The 25,934-nt window shown below is 40.1% G+C and overlaps 1 protein-coding gene across 2 annotated transcripts in view; it reads right to left on the bottom strand.

Moving 5' to 3' along the window:
• The window catches only part of LOC138180501 (semaphorin-1A), a 386,643-nt gene that overhangs the window by 171,950 nt on the left and 188,759 nt on the right, over positions 1 to 25,934 (bottom strand). For both annotated transcript variants that reach the window (XM_069114413.1, XM_069114412.1), the window contains one exon: positions 1,005 to 1,175. In XM_069114413.1, coding sequence (XP_068970514.1) covers positions 1,005 to 1,175 — 171 coding nt within the window. The remainder of the gene's footprint in view (positions 1 to 1,004; positions 1,176 to 25,934) is intronic.

Here is a 25,934-nt window from a genome sequence, read left to right as displayed (position 1 = left end):
ATATTCAAGCGTCACGATATTTTTTAGCTCGCTCCTTTATTAGTGAGACAAAAGACAAAAATTCAAAGACTAAAAAAAACAAAGACTAAAATTTCTTTGATAATGTTAGTAGTAATTCGAAACTCAACGCACATTATACAATATAATATATAGAAAGAAGAACAGGAAGCTTTGGAGCAATTACATATTTAAATGTAATAAATAAATATATATAATATAATATATAATAAGTAAATATTTCTTAAGAACATGGTTTATTATCGGGGTCGTTGTGCCGGAAAAATATATTGCATATTCGTTTAATTAATGTTCAAAACATGCGGTACAATTTGTTACGATACGAAAAAAAATATATTTGTCCCATGAACTTTCTATGAAGATATTTCACTCTAGGTCGATGTACCCTAATTAATCCATTATTTCAGCAATGTCAAAATATAGATCATTATTTAAATAATCGTTTAAAAAGTACTGTGTGCGTTTCAATCAAGTATCAGCAAACGAACGATACAAAATATTATTTGTAATGAATACCCTTCAGTATAGAGATCTTTCGATCGAATCGGATAATCAGATTTAAAAATTACGAGCTTTCATTAAGAAGGTATAGAAGTAATGAATATTTGTCAATGGCATGCGAGTGAACATCGGACAAATTTGATTAAAAATATATATTTAAATATTTTTTGCACATAAAGATCGAAAATCTTTTTCCGAAAACATAAAATTGGTAGTTTTGGTTTCTATTTTACCGGTGCGTAATTTGTAACTAATCACGTTATAATAGCTTTTATACCAACAATAGAAATAGAAAGGCTGTACAGTAAAGGCAAGCATGGTTTGCCACAAAGCTCTGTTTCACTTAACGATTTGCTTTCGCATGCGCGGTTAACTGTGGTGGTCGAACATTAAAGTGACTGGAATCTGGTAGTTTGAAACAAAGAACTACTTATCAAACGACCTTGATATTTCCGCCGATTAAAAAAAAGATCTAAAGCGCTTACCTTGATGGTGAATTGTCTGCAGAGCGGCTTGTATGCGTTCGTTCCACAAACAAGAAATCGATCAGGCCCTTGTCTGCCGAATACTCGTACATAATTCTGACACTGGTCCTCGCTACGTCCCTTCAGATAACAAAGTTCACGATGTGCCCCGCTGCTGGACCACTGCAACCTCTATAACAAACCAGATCAAACAAGAGTTACTTTAGAATCTAATTCCTAAAACGTAGTATTTCGTATTACGTTACGAGCTACGCCAAAACATCCGATTGTAAATGAAATTCTGCCGAGTCGAATCGAAACACCGAACACATACATATTTACCTACTAAGTGCTAATTCCTAAGTCGTAATTCCTAATAATGATAACACTGTTAAAGCATTAACGAACAGCAGAGATAAACTTTCTTCTTGTGTCACTTCTTCGAATACAGTAACGTTAATCAGTAAACGATATGATTTTTGCCACTTTACTATAAAAACACACGTTTATTATTAATAACAACGCATCACCGATAAAGATTTATCCATCGGAACGATAGTTAGAGAAGAAAGAGTAACGTTGACGTCGATTATTAGTAATTAATATTAGAATTACGATGCACGCGTTACAAACATCCAACGCTCAGCCGCCATATTGAAAAACTATTGCGCGCCAAATTTTGACTTAAGCACAGTCCTCTATATGATATGTATACGGTATAGATTGTATAGGTATAGGATTGTGTTATATACGCAGCTTAAACGTACACAACGATTGAAACGCTTACTGCTTAGCGGAGAAATTAAGAAATTCCTATCGTTCACTAATCGTAGTAACTGAGTTGCCGAAGATGTATATAGCATACGTACGTATGTGTATCTACGACAATGTACCGTGGCGATGAAATATGTCGTATAGTACGTCTTACTTTATTTCAGATAAAGAAACGTAAGCAGCGGTAATTAATAAATCGCTAGATATTTCCGGTCTATTTTTTCACGTTCTTTCAGCCATCTCTCTTTCAATTACTCGACTGACTCCTATTTTTCGAAATGGAAATCATTAAATTATTATTAACCGAATTATTTTACTTAGATTTGAAAGATTTTCGAAAATAGTATTTCCATCCTACGTTTATTATACATTTATCGAACAAAATATTTAAAAAGACAGACTAGTTTAGAAGTTATTAAATTATACGATCTCAAATGAAAAATTAGACTTTTACTTATTCATTCGATAAAAAAAGGCAGTTTATTTTATTTCGGAGCAAATTAAAAATAAAATGTATCTAAAGTTTCAAGTAAAATAGAATGTCCAATCCGTTGCACGATGTCGTTCGTGAAATATTCGTTATAAGCGAAAGAATACGCAATATATGTACAAACAGTTATTTCAAAAGAAGCAAAGGGACGTATTAAATCCCACCGAATGAATTCTGTTTTGAGAAAAATTTCACGTGTTCCAAAAAATGTACTTCAGAAGGAGAAATGAGATTCGCTTGACGAGTTAATGTAAAATAATTTCTTTCTTTCCGTGCAACCTCCGATGTTTCAAAGTAAAATGTACATGGACAATATAATTACAAAATTTTGCCAAACGTAATTCAACAAGCCGTACGATGAAATTTTTATTCGTAACTTTCCTTTGAAAAATCTTAACTCATTCTCCTAATAGATACCTATTTCGCGGCAGTTGTTCTTTTCTCAAACGCGAGAGACCAAAATCACAATATGGCTGTCGACCTGCGCTAATAATTACATACCATTTAAACGTGATCAAAAAAATAAAAAAAAAAAAGAGAATGGCTCGATGCAAACGAGTACTGCCGCGAGAAAAATCGAGAAGTATAATTTGCCAGCAAATGAACGAACAACGTTGCAAACGCAGTTACCAGCTAAGTATATACAGATATACAATACACGAGCCTTATACACGTTGAAAAATCGAACGTCGTTCACCCTGACTGGAAATTCTGGATTTCCTTGCACGGACCGACGATCGCTCAAGGCGAATGCATAAAGATCCAGCGTATGAAACAACGAGAATCAAGGTGGAACGGAAGCTGGAAATGGCGAAAAAGTTAGAGGGTAGCGAGGTTACGACAAGGACTGCAGCTGCATACTATCGGACCAGAAATCCATGAGCAAGCTACCCAGAAGCCCCAGGAATCTCTAGATCAAGTTTTTTCTCCGTGAGTATCCACACGCATTTCGTACTATCTTTTTTACGACTTCTCGTGGTCGACCTAGAAATTTTTTCCTTCGATAATTTCGGACCTACCGGCCGTTAAGGATACTTGCACGCCACGGAAGATAAATCTTATCAGCGTGATTGCTTCGTGGATGCACTTTTCCAAGTAGAGTAGACCAATGGCATTAGCCGATCTCGTTACGGTGCATTATCTAACATCGTATTTTGTTCTGACAATCTACATGTCGTCATGGGTGGTCCTAGGTATATACGTAGCTTCCATACCTGCATTCTTTTCTCTCTGCCTTACACATTTCCTTTTGTCATTTTAATATTCTTGTATTACTTACTTTAGACGGTCTCTTAGCTACGCTCCTCGACGTTACGATATACCGGTGAAGTTTCAATAGATTACTTGAAAATTTATTCTGATACCTTTCTGTGACCCGGAAATTTTGTCTACCGTGAAATTTCATTTTATCTCGTAGTTCCGCGTAGCCCGAGTGTATCACGAGTGGTAGAAAGTAAGAATCAATTTTATCATTTAGCGTTACGTAGCTTCCTCCTTCCTTTTGTCCACTCTCCTTTCCTTTTCCTTTAACGGAATAGCGAAATAACGAAATACCGTTGCTCGATTAGTTTTTTCTTTATTACGCGTTCTTCTTCCTAGTCATACATACCCGTCCACTATTTTACATATCTCAGTGGTTACAGATTACAAAACGTTTTTCTAAAATAGTATCCGATCCAGTAACGATGCTATCACGACGACTACTACAATTTTATATTTCAACAATTGCATCGTCTGCGTAGCTGAAAACTTTACACATGGATTACGCACAGAAGTCCGTTTTATCGGACAATTGCAAAACAACAATTTGTTACTACAACAATACTGTTGGAAGAGAAAACATGAAACAAGGCGTGGCAGAACGAGTTGTAGAACAAAGCAATATTGTCATTTCAAACTCGAATCTTTTCGCTCCTTTGGCCACTATCGCAATTGCAAAAGCATTGTGATTTTTTAGGACCGTCTTGCGATGTGTCTGCATCGAATGCGTATATTCAACGCGCTATGAAACAAAATAATTCGAATACGAATGAATTATCGAATCCGAATCGCGCGATCCGATCATCGATTCGATTACAAAATGACATTTAACGATGAAACGTTTGAATGAACGCGTCGCCACCACGAGAATATTTTCCCTTTTCGCTCACAGCTTTTCGATCAATGATCAAAACAATCGCATCGAAGCCAAAGAGATAGCTTCGACAACGAACCAATAGCACGGTGTTGCGACAAGAAAACCGATTATTTCGCGAACGATGAAACTTAAGCTAACTCGACCAACAGAGACATTTGCTCGAAATCATCTATCGAACCGTGTCAATTCGATAATTCGATCAACTTTTAATCATCCGTTCAGACATCGGTAGCCAATCGGACATTCGCGATGCAATTTCCCGTTTGGCTTACCATGAAAAGTAGATCCTAAAGGAAAAGATGGTAGAAAGGTTAGGAAGAAGCGAAGATCTATTCGAGAAACGACAAAGAGAGCCACACCCCTTCTCTCGGCCGTAGTCGAAGAAAACCAATTATTTCCACGGAAACGGCGCTTCTTACGCGGCGCGTATTCAAAACTGTCCAATCTACAAATGGAATTGTCCAATTAAATTTGATGTAATCGTTATTCCGGGACCGATGTCTAATTAATTCCTGGCTGGCCGGTGATTTCTTGCCGCACTTTCTACTAGCCAAAAACCAATTAAACCGCCGAACGCAGATTTCGGTCGAGTGTGATTTAGGAACAGCCTTGCGTTCTCCCTATACTCTTGCTATCTCCTTTTCCTGGTTCCGCGTGTTGCCGCCATGCCGTCACCTTGTTCTCCTCTGGTTTTTGTACTAATTAGAATACGTCTAGAGGATTCGGGTTCCATAGTTCCGTCGTCGCTTACCGGAGACCGCCTACGAGTTACAAGCGGAACCGAAAACTTTCGACCGCAAAATCGCGCTGCATATTCATCGGGTAATACGATTTCACACAGTTTCGAGGCTCCGGTTGCGAGCCGGTTTCACGCTCTAACCTCGCGGATAAATTCGGCCCCGGACACGGCTCTAATCCTCCGCGCGCTCTATCCACTAGCCAAACTTTTTTTCTGGGGCACTGCATACATTCTGCCGGATTCCGCCTTTACTTTGACCAGGACCGCGCCGCCCCGCAATGGCCGCGCATGGATCATACCAAACGCTTTTCGCATTTGAAAGGGTAACGATTCCCCTGGCTGGGCTATCGAAAAAGTTAGCCGCTCTGTTTGGACTTCTTGCCGCGATAAGAACGATTCACTAAGATTCCTTCGTGTTCGTTTCTCTACCTCTTTCGAGCCGCCCTTTCTTCTTTCCTTCCAAAGCAAACCTTCGATCGCATGTCTTTTCTTCCATTTCATTTGCTCCTTTTGCTTCATACTTTTTACGTAAGCTGTAGTTGCAACGTACCGCGTCGATTGTATTTAAAGGTAGATACAAGTGTATGTACGAGTATGTTATACAATATGTTACAATACGCGAATAGAGAAAATATCAAATAAGATATGAGCTTGTCCGAAATAACGAGAAAGTAACGTATTTAAACTAGATCTTTTATATTTAAAAAGTTCCAACGGTATAGGTTAATTATACAGAGTTTATGCGAAATATGAAATTTCATATTTAGCTTCATGCGCAATTTTGTCTCTCGAATATACAATGCACGTGTGTTTTTCTTCTAAGAGAACCTACAACTTCCCCATTGTTGTATTTAGTGTGAACATTACACGACTGAAATTTGCTGGATTTTTCCATGGAAAACATTTGATTCTCCGTGTAACAATAATCGATGCTTCGATGCTTGTGAAGCGGGTTTTCCACCGATGCTTATTTACGTACATACCAGCGATGAAGTGGGAAGTCTAATCTCGAGCATTGTTCTGGACCAACGTACGATCTCAAATTTGTTCACGCTAACGTACGTTGGAAAGTAAAATGAAAAATTACGTCGATATCCTTCGTAAAAAGTGTAATTCACGTGCGTCGATAATATTTCGATAATACGAAAAGCGAGCGTTCAAAAGCGAGGGATTGTAAAAAGTGTCAACGAGACGGTGCAACGAGATTCCTTGCGATAAAAAGCCATTCGAACGCCGTGTTAATTCGCATTTGCCACGGTTTAATTGCGCCTCCGCGCGATTAACGAATCTTCGCGGTGGAGCATCGTTCACGGAACAGTTCGCCCGTCTCCAGGCGTAAAATGAAATTTTAATTACTCCGTTTACATAGCCGATCCTTAATAGACGCAACGATACGTTTTCCTTTCCCGTAAACATTTTCCGCGAAAGCGTATGTATGAATAGACGCCAGCTGGATACGTGGTTTAATTTCCCCGACAGAGATGAAACCGGAGGATCCCTCTTTTCCATTTCTCCGCGCCACTAGCAGCTCTGCTTGAACCCGCGGATTAACCCATGACCGGTTAACGTGTACACCTGAAGGACACGGGGTCACGTCCTCTCTCGTAACGCACTGCTCACGAATTACCAGTTAATCAAGCAATTCGCGCTCGACAGAACATTTTTTCCACGACCTCACATACGTCGCTCCATTTTCGTTTAATCGGAACAGGGAGAATGTGCTGGAATTCACGGAATCGCCAGTCCCGCGCCATAATTAGAATCGGAACGCCAAGTTTCCTGGGATTTTAGTCTTTGCACGACTACATGCCGCCGTCTACGATGAAATTATCTTTTTAAATCTCGTTCAATATCGAAACATCGTGTGCCTATTCCGTGTCTTTCCCGTTGCTCTGGTTGGGTAGTTTGAGATGTCGATATAATTAATAATATTGCAGCAAAACATCTTTGTACGTGTTTTAACGATCGAACGGTGAAACTATCTGCTCGATTTCTTAAGAACGCGCGTACGAACAAAGCTTTCCGATATTTTTAATTAAAGTAAGGTATAGCCTTCCATGTTTTGCCATCTGTTACGTGATAAAACGATATTCACGATTCAAACGCGTAACATTCGTTGAAACTATTACGTATTCGCAATGCAAAACACTCTTGCTACAACGAACAAAGATACCACGTCCCCACCCCGTTCCTCTGTTCCTCCCTCGAGTCTCCGCATTGGCTTCCTTGTCACGAGGTTGAGGGAAAGCGATCTGCATTTTTCAATTTCCCACCGGTCGATATTCTGTGCTTCAAATAAATCCACCGGAAAACGTGAAATATGCGCGCGACTCCGTTGGTCATTGCCTACCATATTTGGCCAGAAACGAACTTTGAAATTATCGATGGAACGCGTATCCCAGGCTTGTTTAAACGCCGCGTCCGCTTTCATGCATATTCGTAAGATAAAGCAATTAATCGAAAAGGTTTATGCAGCCTCTGGCTTTTGGGTGGAAGGAAAAACAGCAAAACATGGAAAAACGAAGGGACGAGTTCAAAGAATTACAGTTTTGTTCGTCCCGCAATGATGTTGCTTTCGCATTTACGTATCTCGCAACATACTTCCTGTATACAATAAATTTCGTTGTTACATTTAAAAGATAACGTTAAACGTTTAATTAATTCATGCTGTTGCCCCCCCTCCCCTTATGAAATTGCTGGAAAAACTCGTTCGAAACCGACGCTCTTTGACTTTTCTCGACCTTTGAATCGGATGTGTTTCAACCAAAACGCGTAAAAGATAGACTTCATTTATAACATTCGTACTTTTTGAGTTCTTTCCCTCCTTTCTTTTCATTATTTTCTTCCATTTCCTTTGTTAATTTCGGAGTTTAAAACTGAAAGAATATTTCAAGTCGGTTCCAATGAAATATCTACGAAACGTGTTTTACTCTCCGCGAACGCTCATGCACGCTATTCCACCAACGATCCACCGAACAAGAATCCATTTTTTTTCTCTTTTCTTTGCTTTCCCGTCTACCTCCCTTCGGTTACAGACGAACTTCCTTGTCAAGCCGAACTGAAAGTTTCCACGAAGTTCAAATGGTATTAATATTCATGCTTCTGCCATTATTAGTCTCGCGGGAGATTCCAGTTCAATTTATTCTCATGCGCGTTTTAAAATCTGATTGAACCGACGGGGAACGATTCGCCTGACAAAGCTCCGTAGATTACTCAATGGAGATTCGTATTTTTAATGGGCAGAAAGGAGTCGCAGAAAGTAGCGCTATTTATCAAGGATTCCTTCCTCCTCTCGTCCACGATTTCACAGCCTTTGAACCTTTCCACGTTGTTCTTTTAATCTTTACTTACGTAATCCTTTGCGGCAATCCGCGTATTTATATTGTATTTAAATTCGACGCGGCATCGACAAAGCGAGAGACGACGTTATCCGAAGGGAAGTCTACTGAAATTATCGAATCGGTCGAAGCGATGCTACTCAAAATTCTAATTAACAGTTTGCCCCGACAAACGTAAAATTCATGAGATCTTTCAACATCTACAAAATGTCTAACGGGATTTGAGATCGAGGAAGGTGGGACGACGCGTTATCAATTTTTCTCGCACGGAAAAACTTCAGCTCGTAAGTTGGATCGGTAACCACGCTCGGTAATTATCGCTTGATCCGTCGAACTGTAAATCAGGCTTTAATCCGCACGATTCTATAAACTTCGGAATGTACGGGCGAGCAATAAACGCGCGAGTTATCAGCCGTGCGAGTATATTTCATTAATTTGCAAGCACAGCGTGCCCGTTTATACATCGTCGTCAGCTGATGCACTCCCGGATTCCCGAGCAGTTTCATACGGGAATTGGCGCGTAACTACGCAAAACAGACATCGTGCAACGAATTGATAATAATTAATCAACCAGCATCCGGTCAATTACACGTCCGAATCAACGAAGAACGTATCTGCGCCCGGCGAAATCGCCTACTAACAAGCGGCGCTTCCTTATCATCGCTATCTACGTAATCACCATAAAGCACAGCATATCAGTCGCGCCGTATCAACGTCCCCGTAATAAAGATGTCGTAATCCTCGTGCCGATTTTTCCTAGCCAAGCGCAACTACGAAAGAACCGGCAGATTTTTCAATTTCACCGTGGCGACAGCTGGCTTTAGCCCTTGACTGGATGGGGCTCGCGATGGTCATCACCTACCCCCGCCGTGGAAAAGTTTTTCCGGCCGCGGAACTTCCTTCTAGCTGCAAACTTTCCTAATTCCGACGTGGGCTGCAACTCGAGAGAAAGAGCAACGGAAATAGAGAGAGAGAGAGAGAGAGAGAGAGGGAGGGAGAGAGAGAGACAGAGAAAGACAGAGACCACCTAGGGAAGACTCGACAAACACGTAAGAATAACGACAGGAAAACGTTCGATCATTCGCCCCGGATCCGTACGTTTACAAGCGCGATATTTTGCTTTGCTGCTGGATATATGCGAAATACACGCATCCGCGCACATACATACGTACTAACATAAAGAGAAACGTGGAATATACTCGAGGTTCAGCATTTCGAGTGATGGAAACAGTGCAACCAGCTACACTCTACACGCATTCCAACTAAATATACGTTTTATACAGCATCGAAAATATTTACCTTCCGTCGTTTAATTCGTGAAGAGACACATGACTCGTAGGATATCATTCTTTTCTTTCTATTTACGTTCCCATATCGTTCCAATATTCACTTTTATTCACTTTTACCATGACTAGAAATGGTAATCGTGATTTACAAATACCTCCATTCACCATTAAGTCGGGATAGTAATCCACTTCTGGCTACATACCTACATATACGCGTATCCTGGAACGCTAACTTCTTTCCCTTTTTAACAACGCAGTCGCGCTTTACAAAGCTCTCTGGCTGCCGTGCACAGGCTTACACACGAGTTACGGTTCTCATAGTAAATTGGCTATCTATCAGTGACACGCTTCGCCATACAGGCGAATCGATCAGTGGTATAATGCATATGCGATCAGGTCGGTGCGTGTACGATAGTAGAACTGAAATACGATATATCGAAGTTCGAAGACGTTCTTTCCACTTTAATTTAATCTGCATCGGTCCGATGGACGGTCGCGCACGAGTGTACCGAGGATCGCGAAATCGTCAATCGAAACGAATCACCCGATCGTAACCGTTTCGAAATGACACGCGACCGTAGGGTGTGTACGGCAATTTTTCTTCCATTCGACAATCTCCGTGGTCGACTGGCACTTCGTTTCGTTATCCCAGATATACCACGTCCTGCTGTTACACGATGAGACAGAATCAGACAGAGTCAGGCAAAAAGCGCTCGTATATCGACTATTCAGTTTAAATATTTCACATTTCACACCGATTAAAAACGTTACTCGGTTTTGCCATTAAACATCAACCATCAAGGCTTTTTCGTCGCCTACAAAGGAATCGTTGAAAGAAGAAATAAAAGAAAGAGATTGATTTAAGCGTAGAGTAAAGTTTGGAAGTTCGTAGCGTTGTTTTTGACAATCGATACATTTCGTTGTATATTTCACGGAATTGGAAGAGAATTATTTATTGCAAACTTCGATCAAATAACGAAACGTTAAATTCGGATATGATGAATAGAGCCACGGAGTTGGACAGTAAATTCAACGTTTAATAAGAGGAATCCAGAACCGGTTAAGATAAAGATAGGAAAAGATGTTGCTTTTCAACGCGTTAGATGCCGAGACATGGTAAGGTGTTGCATGATATTGCATATTATCGAGATATGTGTAATTTTGTGTGCTACACTAGATTAGCTGCGTAGTAGTAACTCACATATATGAGTATGAGTGTGTGTGAGAGTATGTGCGTGCACAGCGTCTCGTAAAACAGAAGTATGCAACTGTTTCATTGGTAATGTGGTAAAGAAGATGGTGAGACAAAGAGAGTGTCGAGACGCGTGCAAATGTGTATCGACTAATATCCTGTAAATCACATATTAAATAAATCTGAAACTATTTTGATATCGATTCTAAGTGTAATCTAAGTGTTCTTATACATTTATTTCGACGATTAAGATCCACAATTATCAACACATGTAGGCGATATTCGCTGAAATATCGACCCTATGAGAATACGTTGGTACAAATTTTTCTGAAATTTCGCTGGCGATTTTCCCGACAATCCGATACAGTGTATCCGTAACTGTGTGAAACGAAAGCGACAAGCGTCGGCGAGAGGAAACTGTAGGCATCCCGTGTCCTTCGTAACAGAAACAGGGAGCAAACGAGTCTCTCAATTATCCAGCATCGCTTTAATATTCGGACCTACGTTCATTCGTCGCCTATGTCGCGGCAGAAACTGAATTGTAAATGAATCGCTGGACGTCGAAACCAGCAGTGAATACACAAAATTGTCGAACCGTGCAGATTGCTTGATCAGCGTCCTTGCGCTATTTCAGTTCGAAACCGCGAGAAGATGCAATTCATATTCGATACGACATAATTTGGTTATCGAATGAACGCGAGTTACAATTATTTAAGGTAAACACACACTCTGCACCTGGCATAAATAACGCACGAAACGACGTTTCAAATATTTTAACCCGAGTTTCGAGTCCACTTTGAAGCAAAGGTCCGAGTGTTCCTCCGCTTCAAACTCGATGTTTCGCAACGTGCAAATCTTGTCACCGCACGCCACAGAAACGGTAACGACACACGGTGGTGGCTTTCGTGTGTCTACAACATACGGAAAAACGAAGGTGTAACGACGCGACGCGACGCGACGCACAGCGTCCGTCCCCCTTTTAAACGCGTATATTTGTGTGTGCGTTGAACCAGGTAGTTCCGTGTCCCGCTGCAGTCGACGCAGACGTTTAAACCGAGCAAAAGCTGACGTACACGATGGAACACCGGAAATGGAAGGAACCAAGTTGACGGGGCAAATTGAAGAAAATCGAGGAAGGATACGGCGCAATGTGTTAGAAACTTTCTAAACAGCGAAATAATTAAACACCCTCAGCTGGCAACTTCCATCGCGTTGCTTTTGCATTCCGTTTCATTCGCCAAGATTAAACGAACGCGATTCCTTATCCGCGTGAACGTGGATAATGAACGCGATCGCGACCTAGGTGGACTACCTCGTCGAAGCTTTCCACGATCGAGAAGTTTCCAGTTGAATACGTTTTCAAGCAACTTGTGCTTTCTCGTTGCGATGGGACGTCGCTTCTTAATCCTTTCAGAAACGAGAGCGCGAGAAAATTGTACTTTTCCTATGTATTTCGTGCAACGTTCGAATTATAGTTTGCAGCAACGAAATAAATTTCAAACTCCGGTGAAGAATTTCACGTTGCAATTACACGTACGCGAATATTATGAAAGTAAAATGAAAATTCGAGTGTAAAAATAACGTAGGTACGACGACATGGCAGAGAAAACAAACAAAGAACACGTGCATACAGAGGAGTGTGCTACGTTCCTTAGGTTTACGCGTGCTGCGTACTGGGTGACGTTAACATTCCTACCACGTGTACGCTACGACCAGTAATAATCCACTTCTTATTTACGATGCCGTTCTAAGTGTCTCTTACCTACCGTAACCATAAATGAACCCTTTCCCCATGAGCGCAAAGTTTTCTGCCAACTTACGAATTTCTACGTTGAAACGAGCGAACTGAGCGAACAAACTTTTTTCTGTTCTTACGAGAAGTAGCATAAGTATTGGCCTACGCGATAACCAGCGAGCTGATTAGAATTTAAAAAAGCAGACAAATTTATTATTATGGAATATTTAAATTTTATTTCTCTTAGTCGTTAGTTCGACGATCGTACAAATTAATTCACCGATAAATTTGACATATCGTTTCAACGTCGTTTCGAACGTACAAGTGAAATCGCGTAGACGGAATTTTTGTAATATTTAAATAAAGCTTTCGTGTATTATATTTTTATCTGTAATAACGATGTTTTTCTTTTATCAAATATTGCATTGTAGAAATTCAGTATTACCGTAACCGAACTTTTATAGTTGTTTATACGTAGCAAGGAAGAAAAGAAGTTTAATCAACATAGGTCGTAAAATACTTTCAATGAAACGCAGTTTTTCTACTTACTTAACGAACTCGATTCACTGGCTCGTCACAAAAGACAGAAGTACATAAATTACACGCATATCGTATGGAAATTAGACAATATGATATATCAGGGATATTTGAAAATTACATGTAATTTACATTCCAGCGATAATAAATGCAACGGTACTTGTGAAACAGGAAATGAAGTTTCATGCAATATCTTTCTTTCTCTCTTCGATATCGGTGGCAATTCCTCGTCTAGACAACGATATTTTTTATATTTTACATTTTTTATCGTCCTATTACACGTAACGTATTTAAATTACACGCAGAAGAAAGTAAAATTTTCAGGAGTATTTTAACAGTTTAAATGTTTCTCTTTTCACGTGTTGCGTACTTATAGAATCGATAACAAATAGAAAACGATTCGATTAAGATACATAGGAGGAGCACAATGTCCGTTTATCAGATTTTACCGTAACATAGAACAAACTTTACAATCTGGAATTAAATTTCACTGTAGCAACGTTTACCCTGAAATATTCAATGTTCGTAATTACAACTTCGATACGAGGATTGAAGCTATTCATTATAATATATACATCATAATGCAGGGATGTTGGTCATTAAGCTGAGAGTTGACAAAACTATTTTACCTCTCTATATACGTGTTTCAACGGCTACAGCTAGATTTATAGCAAAAAGTTTAATACTATTAAACTTAATAACAAGCTTGTTAAAATAATGTTTTGAATGCTAAACGTTCGCTGAAATACACGTAAGCTACTATAAGCCACGGAGAAGTCTGTAGAAATTTACTATCGCGCAAATATAAAGTTACATGTGCAAATTTAGGATGCGGAGCGTATCTATTACAACTATCCGTTCAAATTAAAGGAAATAATCACAGGCAAAGCGTTCCGTTTGTATAAAGTAACCACTGTACCGACGAATAATTTGTTCGTAGATTTAACATAAATACGAAGAATATCGACAGATTTGAAGTTATTTATATCGAATAGCGAAAGTTCCATCGACTAACTAAAAATAAATTCCGTCGATTCAAACTTTGCTTACTACCGTATCTCCAAAACCGTTCATATTTCCTCGGATGCATACTATGTACAAAAGAAGGCAAACTACATTTCGGACTTTAAATTACCTGGCATCATAGAAACCACAAGTTCTCATCTTATCGATTCAACAGCAACGCTCGCCAACAATGACGCGACACTATCTCTCGGACTATTAAATGGAAAGGCAAAAAGTGTAATCGAAAATGGGATTCGACAACGAGGGGACAAGTTTATCGGGTCAACTTTTCACGATATATCCCCAGGACGAGATCTATCTTCCGTCACTTGCAAATATTGCTCGCTCTCACCGATCGCCGCCAACCATAACACGTGCTTTTTAGATCAAACACACGTATCGATCGCGACTGATCTTGAAAAAACTCACCGATACAAAGACTCGATAAACTTTTCCCATTGATAAGCGTACGTACCACTATGTATTCGTAGGGTAAAGTCGCGACGCGGACACGTACGCGGAACACTTTATTCGCGAACAAAGACGTTCCCATGAAAATTCCAACTATCCTGACGTATAACTTGGCACGGGTACCGTCTCTCTGAACGACGTCTCGCCATGATCAATTGTCATTCCACCGCGGAAATACTATGCGTCGCTCTTCTCCAAGAGTATTACAAAATTATTCATCGTATCGTATTGATCGGTTCGCGGTATCCCAGCCAGCCAGGGCCTGTATCAAATTATACGGGGTTGGTCTCCGAAGACGAGTCGTCTCGAATAATCATACGCTTTCAGAGATGAGAAGAAACGTCTTGGGAAAAGTAACACCGACGCGAAAAAGTGGCATAGCGCTTTATTTCTACCGGGTGTGTCTTGGGTGTAGCTAAGCCTCTTGCTTCCACGATAGTCGCGTGGCTGTACCAGGTCTGTAAGTATGAAATCGGAATTTGCATATAGATGGCCTTAGCTGATAATGTAGTTATCACTAAACTGCGTCATTGATGCCAAAAGTCTTTGTTGACATCTCACAAACATTTTCGACTCAGAACAATACAAGTTTCATACAACGGCATAGTTTGTAATAGCGTTGAACATGTCAAATTTTGTGCCTGGAAACTACGATTTGCGGACAGCATTGATTTTCTGTTACCATTTGAAGAAAACTGCTGCAGAATCGCATCGAATGCTTGTCGAAACTTTCGGTGAGCATGCTTTTGGTAAATCACAGTGCTTTGAGTGGTTTAAAAAATTCAGAAGTGGCAATTTTGACACGAGGAACGAAGAACGTGGAAGACCACCGAAAAAGTTTCAAGACAGCGAATTGCAAGCATCGTTGGATGAGGATGACGCTCAAACGCAACAACAACTCGCTGATGAATTAAACGTGACACGAGAAGCCGTCTCCATACGTTTGAAAGCCATGGGAAAGATCCAGAAGGTGGGAAAATGGGTTCCACATGAACTGAATGAAAGACAGCAGGAAAACCGAAAAATCACTTGCGAAATGCTGCTCGCCAGATACAAAAGAAAGTCATTTCTCCACCGAATTGTGACTGGCGATGAAAAGTGGATATATTTTGAGAATCCTAAGCGTAAAAGATCATGGGTAGCTCCAGGCGAACCACCGATATCGACTATAGGACCAAATCGCTATGGACGGAAGACAATGCTCTGTGTTTGGTGGGATCAGAAGGGTGTGATCTATTATGAGCTGTTAAAACCTGGCGAAACCGTTAATACCGAGCGCTACCGACAACAAATGATCGATTTGAATCAAGCTTTGCGTGAAAAACGATCAGAATATCAAAAAAGGCAACACAAAGTAATTTTGCTTCGTGATAATGCACCATCGCATACAGCAAAACCGGTGAAGGAAACGATCGAAGCGTTCAGTTGGGAAATACTTTCGCACGCGGCTTACTCACCAGACTTGGCTCCGTCCGATTACTATTTATTTGCATCGATGGGACACGCACTTTCTGACCAGCACTTCACTTCTTACGAAAATGTACGAAAATGGCTCGATGACTGGTTTGCCTCAAAAGAGCGACAGTTTTTTTGGCGTGGCATCCACCAATTGCCAGACAGGTGGGAAAAATGTATAGCTAGCGATGGGCAATACTTCGAATAAAATATTTTTAATCATTTTCACACAATAAACGTGTATTTTCTATACAAAAATTCCGGTTTCATATTTACATGCCTGGTATATTTAGAAGCAGGAAATGCAACCGCATATGCTCTCTGTCGTTGCTTCGACAACTACGTTTTTGAAGCAATTTTTGGATAAAGAAATGCCAATAAGTACGTTACGAGAGTACGGGATTTCTACGTAATACAAATACATGCATAATACATGTAATAATATTTATTATATTATCTATTGCTGTGGATACATATTTGATTCAACTACATGTTTATTCGCGACAAGATTTAAGTTATATACGCTAAATCAATATCGTCGATTGATCAGAATGCCTAACGTATTGACCCTATAAATAGACGTTGTACACGTTGAACCATGAGTTATCGACATGCTACGTGTACCGACGCGATGTTTTCCTTGACACTGCGAGCTTTGCATCGTAATATCCCGTATCGCCCTCAAACATACGAAAGTTATAAAATCTACAAAATATATCAGCAGCCATTCGCACACGGAACTACCAGAATCTATTCTGTTGAATCTATGAGAGGTACGCGAGGACGAAAGCAACGCGTTTGCATATTCATCCCAGACGTTTTCTCTTACTTTCAATCCACATTTTATCCCTGCGATAAAAATTCTTCCAACTTCTCTCTATCGACTTTTCCTCTCGCACCGTCGAAACAAACTGGCGGGAGTCCTTGCCAACAGCTCCCGCAACTTTCTTAATAAACGAAACTACGACGTCCGAACGCGCTACTTAATCGCACGGAATCGCAAGAACGGCCTGTAATTAAATCATCGTTTTTTTTTTTTTACGCAAAGAAAAGCGCGTGTACGGTGGTGATGCTTCTAGGGAAGTAACGGCCGGAGATAGCTCGGTTCAAAAAAGTTGCGTAACGAACAATACAGGGGCGTTAAGTTGTGAAGCCACGAGATATGCTGTTCGCCGAACAGGAAAATTAGAAAACTTGCTGCTGTGATAACAAAGTTACGATACGAAACAATGTCGTTAACATTCGCGCGGTCGTCGATAAATCTAAATGCATCCACCGATCAATTCTCTTTCGCAATTTCTTACAAAACTAAGATTTCTCACATTTCTCGGACACTCGACGACTGATCCCTGCGATGTTTCAATGTACGTCGATATATGTATGTAGCGTATAACGTATACACACGAACAGCGACAGCTATCTCGACGATGCGACGGCCGGGCGTTATAAAAGAGCCGATCAAGCGATATTTTCGCGATCCTACCGCTGTTTCTTTCCTTTTCTTCTCACGAAAGAAACGATATTCCTCTTGTGTTTTCCATCGCGATAAACATCAAGGTACCTTCGATGAACGATCGTTTCGTACTTAGCTGGGAAAGACACGCGGTGATGTTTCTTCTCGCCGAATCAGACCAACCTTTTCAAATGAAGTTTCCGAAACGAATAGAGTCGCGGTTCTCTATAGTTGGTCTCGTTATCGAACCACATTCGTACGTTATCTATCCTGAATTTATTTGTTTCGTTACGTTACCAACAATCTGGTTGTCCTGCTTTCGATTTTTTAACGTTCTCCTTCGTCTTCTCATTGTTCTCGCAGAATCGGATATAGCGAACCGACGTTACATACCGGCTGCACGTACGTGCTTCAAATCAGCGTGGTTTAGGTGGATAAGCTTATCTGTGACGTCTAAATTCAAAAGATAATCAAAATGTCTGTTACGCCCCTTTGATCGTCCTCCGTTTTCCGACCTACCCTATATATTCTCGATTTCTAAAGGTAACACGTATATTTGAATGTTGAAATACAGAAATGATATATCTGTAATGAAAAAAAAATCATAAAAATTTGAAACATCGCATTAAGGTGGTTGTAGTTGAAACAAATCGACTTTTCCATCGATCCAATTATAAAAAGCAAGTAAAGTAAGCAAAGGTGTAATTTAAGCCACGCAATTTACGCTCGACCCAATTTTTTACAGAAATATCAATAGCGTTGTAAATTTAGCTAGTAATTTCAAGCGCCTCGCTCCGTATTATGTGCCTAACAATCGAACGAACGGTCGCGGGAAAAACGACAGTTGTCGCGAAAACACTGCTGTCCGCGTTTTCATCCTTTCGTGACACGAATATCGAATTCCTTTGTTAAGAGAAAAAATATTTAACGATGCACGGCACACCGACCGAAGGCAAAGAATAAGCATCGAGCGCCATTGGAAACATCAGCGAGCGTGTTTTCAACACGCGACTCTTCGTGCGATATTTGTTTCTCCGCGTTAAAAAGAGAATTGCTCTTCCGCGTGGACGTTGAGTCAGCACCCTTTTTACGCTCGTAGGAATTCGCCTTCGCGATTTAAAAACCAGCCTGCTCTTCGCAACGATTCTCGGCCGAGGAGAGAGCCTCTACAACCCTCGACGCTCTAACCGCGTGTAACGTGCCGCGTAATGCGATACTGCGATGTTTATTAATTGCATAAAACGAACCTTGCACAGAAAATAGGGGTTCCGCAGCGACTCGGTATAATGAGGCTCGTAATGGCTACGAGGAGCGTAGCGAAGGATCGAGATGTACGGGCACGCGTTTATTCCGCAAACTCTCGTTGCAAAAGCTTTGATTTCAACGTAGTTTCTGATTTGCATCTCAAGATTGAAAGGTTTTCTACTGCTATTTACCAGGAAATATATTTCCCACGCAATGTGAATATTTTAGCATCGATTAGGACTTTCATAAAACGGTTAATGCCGATACTCGTAACCGAATTCTCTTCTGTATTCAGTGATAACAATCTGGATAATTGTGTCGGATAGTTTACGAAGAACGTCCAAGTCGATCTTATTGCAAGATAAAATTAAGAAATTGAAGAAACATTGCTTACGATGGCGTTTTAACGACCAGCCGGTAAAACCTGCGTATTGCCATTAAGAATCTACTAAGACCATGGGAACAGCTGTATTCAGCGTCGAGGGGTGAATAAATGGCACTCTTCTTTGGGTTAGAATTTCCCATCGTCTCTATTGATTCGTAATTGCATCGTGTCTACGGAAGTGGCTCGGCCCTACCCTCTCGCAGCTTACGCGCAAACTACTCAAGAAACGCTGCAACTTAATGCACGCAACTTTAACTCTGGCCGGGATGAAACACCAGGAGAATCCTCAGACGTAATAGGCGCGACAAATACGAGATCTGCGTTAATGTTCTCGTGGATGGGGTTCTCGTGGAACAAAGGGACACAGCATGAAAAGAGCGACAAACGCGTGTATCACTTGGTTTCTCGCGAACAAAAAGAACGCCGGAGAACCGGAAAGAGAAACAGAGAGGTCTGTGGATAGAGCGAGAAAAAACGAAAGATGACAGAGTGAGAGAAAAAGAGAGAAAAGGAGAAGGAAGACAGAGGAGAAAGGGAAGAAAAATCTCAAGCACTCGAACCTCAAAGTCTCGCTGAAAGGAGACGCCTAAACGTACTACACCTCCGACAACGTTTGGTCGAACACCTCGAACCCTTTCTACCCATAAAAGTCTCTCTTGGCGAAGAGTTTAAAGAAGGGGTGGCTCTCGCATATATGTACGTATTATCTAGCCCGTTCCACCCTTCGCTAGACACAGAGGCGCCTTTACCAAAGGCATACGATTTTGAACGTAGGAGGAAAAGGTTGCTGACTAATGGCGTGCGCTAATTGTGCCGCCTGCTAGCGCACGTAGCCTGCACACCCCCTTAGATGGGACCAGAAAACAGCTAGAGACGCGTCATGGCGTTCGTTGAACAGTGACAACGAGAATGAAACAGATAGGGAAGGAGAAAGGCTCGATCGTGCATATAATACACGTGTATCACGGATATGCCCGTGGTGGAAAGAGAGCCGACGAGGGAGGGGAACCGCTTGGAACCTGCGATAAATAGATTAAATTTGCCCCTCGACTCCCCCTTTTGACGGTGCGTTCAACGGAAATAGATGGATGGCACGCGACCGGTATTACCGCACCGTCGGCACGCTAATAATCGAGCCGCGATGCATTTCGCAGCGCAATATCTCCGCCACACTCCCGGAACGTTATCCTCCGCGAATCTCTGGCGATCGTACTCGCAAGGTTATATCGCGCGGCGAAACGAGATATGGCCAGGAAGAGTCGGATCGTGTGACTTATTTCCGGCAACCAGCAGACAACATACGCGTAATTATAAGTCTGATAATAAGTTAACGGGCCTCGTTAAAACGATCGTTAGAATAGATTCACCGTGAAAGTCATCCCGCTGTGAGATAACGCGGCAACGTTCCACCGATCCGTTGCCTGCTTCCGTCGTACGATCGCAGATGCTTTTGTCAGCTCCGCTGGTGAAACGGAATCGAGCATCCTCCGTTTATTAACACTTTTGCATCTGCGGACCAGCTATCTGGCAGTGTGATATCGATCGGAAAATGCTATAAACGAGCAGCTTTTAGGAAGAATTAAATGTCTAGAGAACGATGTAAAAAATCTAGAAACGCTACCTTCGATGATCATCTGTCTTTAACACTAGAATTACCGATAGTTAACACGAAGCTATTTCTACCAAAAACAGTCAAAATGACTGGTCTTTAAAGAATACGTAATAACAGACTATTTTTATATTTATTGATTTATTACTTTCTTACAGAAGCAATTCCATGTTATGTAGTACATTTTTGGTATTATTAATCCATCTGCGAGGGTTGACGCATTTATAAAATTGTAAAACCAATCATTTTGACTGCTGTGGTATTTCCAGTGTTAGCATCTAGCGATCTAGCGATCGATCCGGAATTTTCCTGATAACTGATATCATCGTATTGAATGATGCGCAGTAAAAATTTTAAAAACGTGTGACAAGTTGCACAAAACGAGGAATCTGGTTAACTTTCACTGATATTGGTATAAGTAGCTTTGATGCAAAATCATTTTCAGTTTGAATACATAAAAAACAAAATAAAATTCATTATATTATTCTTTTAGTTATCATTGCGAAAGTCACTACAACATCATTGTGGGGAAAAAATATAACACGAAGTAGGAATTTTAAAATAAGATTGTAAAACCAGTCGATTTGACTGGTGGCTTCAGTGTTAAAGCATCGCGACAAACAGAGAATAGCGAGACTCGCTGTAAACGTGTTTCTGGCCTAAAGGACGGAGGATGCATGCGATAATAGATTCGAGTTAATTGAGAAATTTTTATAGCTAGATAAGGGACAGAAGAAGATGGTCGTGGTAACATAGACAATTAGAAGAACGGCTTCGTGGTTATCTTTGAGCAATTTCCAAGGACATATTTATTTCTTTGGGAAAAAATTGCAGTATAACGCAACCCTGTTATAAGGAAGCCAATATGTATGTTGGAACGTGTATGTTGGGCAACGCCCAGGAAGCGATGAATGTGAACGTGAACGTAAGCTTTTAAGGGAACGAAGATCGACCAACGGATTTGCGAGATGCGAAGATTACACTCGAAAGAGTCAGCTTTTAGCGGACGTTGGAGCAAGTCTTGCGTGGTAATAATTCTTCTTTTTATTCTTACCATATATTTGTCGGTACTAGAAGTTTATATATAAATATTATTTTTGCTTTACCCTACGACTGCTAAAAATTATCTCGTGTCTAGTAAAAAATAGAGGTCAGTCTCCAAACGTTACTTATTCCGGTTAAAAATACGTGATAACGTTCGTAAAACGATCTACATATGTATTTCTCGTAACAAGATTCAAACGGGATCAGAGAAATCCCTCGATCGTCGAGTGCTTCCGCAACTTGGCTACTTCAGTTTCGCCAAACTTTTCTCTATACAGGCAACGTTCCTGCAATAATATCTACCGGTGCATTTTTGATCGTTGAAACGCGTTGACGAGTTTCACTGAAATTACAGTGATCGAAGTGGGTGAACGATCGGGGCGTGCAAGATCCCGCAAAAAAGAATGTGAAAGTAAACAAGAGCGCTCCGACGTGTTTTATGTAACGAATATCGCGTCGATCTTTTTCCACGACCACTTTAATCATTCTTTCCCCAATACAAGCGAATTATTAACACTTTTCGAGTGGAATGGGTCATTTATATCCGTCGTGATTGAGAAGAAAAAACGTAGAAAATTGTCGAGCGCAAGAAAAAGAGGAGAACTAGCGGTTAAGTGCGGATCATCGCAAGCGGAACGAAAGTTGCATCGTGTTACTCGTTCGTTTCTCATTCCGAGACTATGAAATACCGATGCTTTGCACGTTTCTTTTAACTATTTGTAAAAAACACGCCCTATTAAAATATAATATGGTATACTTAATGTGTAATATATTCAAGGTATTTATAGCGCGGCAATATCCCTTAAAAATAAAATACGCCGAGACTCGAAAGTCATATTCTTCGTGCATATCTGAGATTCTCCATCCAGCAAGATATTTCTTTGCCGTTTGTATTTTCTATGCGCGCGCATTAACGAACGATTCAGGAATGATCATTATTTAATTACCGATATTGCATATTTCACATTACTTTTACGCGAAAAAGGCGGCCCGAGGCCAGGGCTAAATTTATCTTTAAAAAAAGATTCTTCCAGCCATTTTACGTAACATATTAGTATCAACCTTCTAAGAACAGCTTCTATGGGTTTTCTGTAATTAATGAAAAAGTCATATTTCCACCAGCTAAAGACGAATATTTATTTCGAATCATCGCTCTCAAAGGTAAGGCTAGGCTCTCTGAAAATTGAATCGTGTATAGATAATACGCCAAATAACGTATCGTCGAAATTTCAAAGAATATCTTGTGATGAATCTGTGAAATAGCAACGAACACGGTTCTCCGATTGTTAACATCAATAAAGAGAAATAATTAATTAAGCAGGAATTTCGCAAGCATAATATTTACATACGTGAAAGCGAATACACGTTATGAATAAAGGAATCTTGAATTTTCAGTTGGAAAGATCATCAAGAACAGTAGGAAATTCTTCGTAGAATATTTTGCCGGATTTTGCATGCTTGCGAGTGCGTGAAATCCAAATTTCGTACGCGATCAGAAGAACCGCGGTAGACGGAGTCGCTGGAACCGATGAAAATCTAAAATTATTTTAGAAAGCAGCGCGTGAATAATGGCATAACAATGCACATAGGTACACGCTGTATTCGCCTTCCCGCGCAGATTTTCCGTTTCGCCAACTTTTCCCTATATTATGAATAATGTAGATTCGCGTTTCTCGGTTTGTGATTATGATAGATGAATTAGGAGAGGTGTAGATTCACCACGACTGTCGTAACGCGATGACGTACGATGTTGGATATTCAAGAAAAAACCCTGTACATAGAAAGAAAATCTTTTCAATTCTTGCGCAATTTCTTCGAGAATCACGCGCAACCTGGCAAATTAATCGAAGATTATCGATCTTGCTCGTCGATTTACTCGGTCCCTTTGAAGTGCACGATTTCCAGACGAGGATCGCTATACGAAGATAGAAATTATTCGCGCAATATGTGCGTTATTCGAAAATAATAAAATAATAAAATGGCGTGCGCGAACGACTTTTCTAATTTTCGTGTATCCGGACCATATGTGATACGATGGAACTCTAATTTAATTTCCCGAATTCACGGACATTCTATTCGCTCCTTAGGAACTCGCATCATTTCCGCGATATTCAAGCGCACTCGTAATCGGATAGATCGGTCGGTGAAAGATTTTTCATCGATTCTTCTCTAAGTTACATAAGATTTCGTTTAACGTAAGTTTCGTTTAACTTAAGATTTAACGTAAAACTTTGTTCTGTTTTTACAGAAAATAGCTTAGGAATTGAAACGGTAATCGTAAAATAATTATTAAGGATAAGGACACAAGAGATATCGTTGAATGGGGTTTAAAAATTGTTAAAGGCCGAAACTGCGTCACAGAAACTAACGAAAACAATGTTAATCGCTTCGTAACATCGTTGAACTACGACTTTGAACGTTTATCAAAGGTAAACGAAATATCTTGCATTTTTTTCAGCAATGTTATTTCCCTCCGAGCATTCGCGTTTTATCATATTGGTCATGCAACGTACGGAGGTTTTAAAAAACTAGTCTCCGCCAGAGTAATAAAGTCGTAGGAGTAGGTGGATTGCTAATTATTTTTTGCGCTGTATGAATATATCTGCCCATGGCCACCATGAAAGTGCGCAGCAATTTCACAGAGCGAATGTAAAAAATGAACGTACCTGGCACGTACCATAATCTCTGGTTTATGTTGGATTAAAATATTCTTTATTTTACTTACAAGCTGGCGGTCGAAATCTTTACTTACGTTAATGAAAAAGTAATATGACGAACTACCTTACGAATCAGTTACATCAATTCGTTATATCTATATATACTTACGCCTTAATTACTTTCAAGTTCATATTAATTATATACTAAATAATACCATACTAAATAATTTTCTAGATTTTCCTCGTCTTTTTTTCTAAGAAAGTAACGAAACTCAGTGGCAAATATATTTTCATACCGACGAAAATATATTTCGTGAAAAATTTTCGATTTCACTAAGATATATATATATATACGCGTCTGCATGATATACGAGTAAAATACTGTACGTGTTTTCTCGTGTCGTACGATGACGAAATAGCATCGTAAAATTCTTGAGAGCGTTGCAAGTCGCAGGATTAGGAAAGAATTGTTAATGCACTTCAGCCTAAAACGTCCGACGTCTTAAATAGTTTCAAAAGGATCTGCTTAATCTAATGGGAGCAGCGTGAGAGCTCGTAGAAGATGGATGAGAATTCGCGTTTAAAGAAAGAAATTGCCTCGATACGAAGCTTGTAGCGGAAAATTGAAAAAGTTGCCTCGCGTGATAAAGACACGCTCGCATGCTTAATAAAAATATACGCTCATGTTAATGTTTTAATATTTCCTCGTACCCCACTATCTTCCATTCTTTTCATTATCCAGTTTTACGAATTCTCTTCGTAGCACTTTTGTTGAGGTTGAGGTTGACTGATCGAAGAACGTGTGGATGAATTTGGAATAGAAAAGTATAATGAAATAATTAAAGGTATAAGTTTATGCTGATTCAGATCCTTACTCTCTTACTGTTACTAAACAATGGAATGATAGGGAGCACGTTCACATATTTATAGCAAAAGGACATTACCAAAAAAGTTAAGCTTATAGATTTGGCTAGAAGCTACAGGGAACACAAATAGAAATCTGTTTAGTAGTGCCATTGTTTGTAGACCTTGCAACCCAAAACATAATGTATATTCAAGGGTACAATAATATGCATCTCTTCTTATTTAGAATATCTGTGCGTAATAGCAATCTCTAGGTCACGGATAAATAAAGATGTAGAGTTTTTCTTGTAGCAGTTACTTCTACAACTTTGACTGCCACGTTGGTCATATATAACCGGTCACGGTTTCTCCTGTGGAGCCACAGTGGTCATTGGTGACCGGAGTGCTTGAACTCCTTACAATTGCAAAAATTGAATGAAAGTTGACAGTTAGGGTATTTTGAATATAATCGATAAATAGAAGATACTTTGAAATAGAAAGTGTCCCATTGAACAATTAAACATCTTTATTAGAACATCGATAAAAAAAAATTCTT

The sequence above is a fragment of the Bombus flavifrons genome, chromosome 6 (genome assembly GCF_040668555.2).
Source record: "Bombus flavifrons isolate JBK064 chromosome 6, iyBomFlav1_principal, whole genome shotgun sequence".
In the NCBI taxonomy this organism is placed as follows: Eukaryota; Metazoa; Arthropoda; class Insecta; order Hymenoptera; family Apidae; genus Bombus; species Bombus flavifrons.
This window is presented reverse-complemented; position numbering and strand designations above follow the sequence as displayed.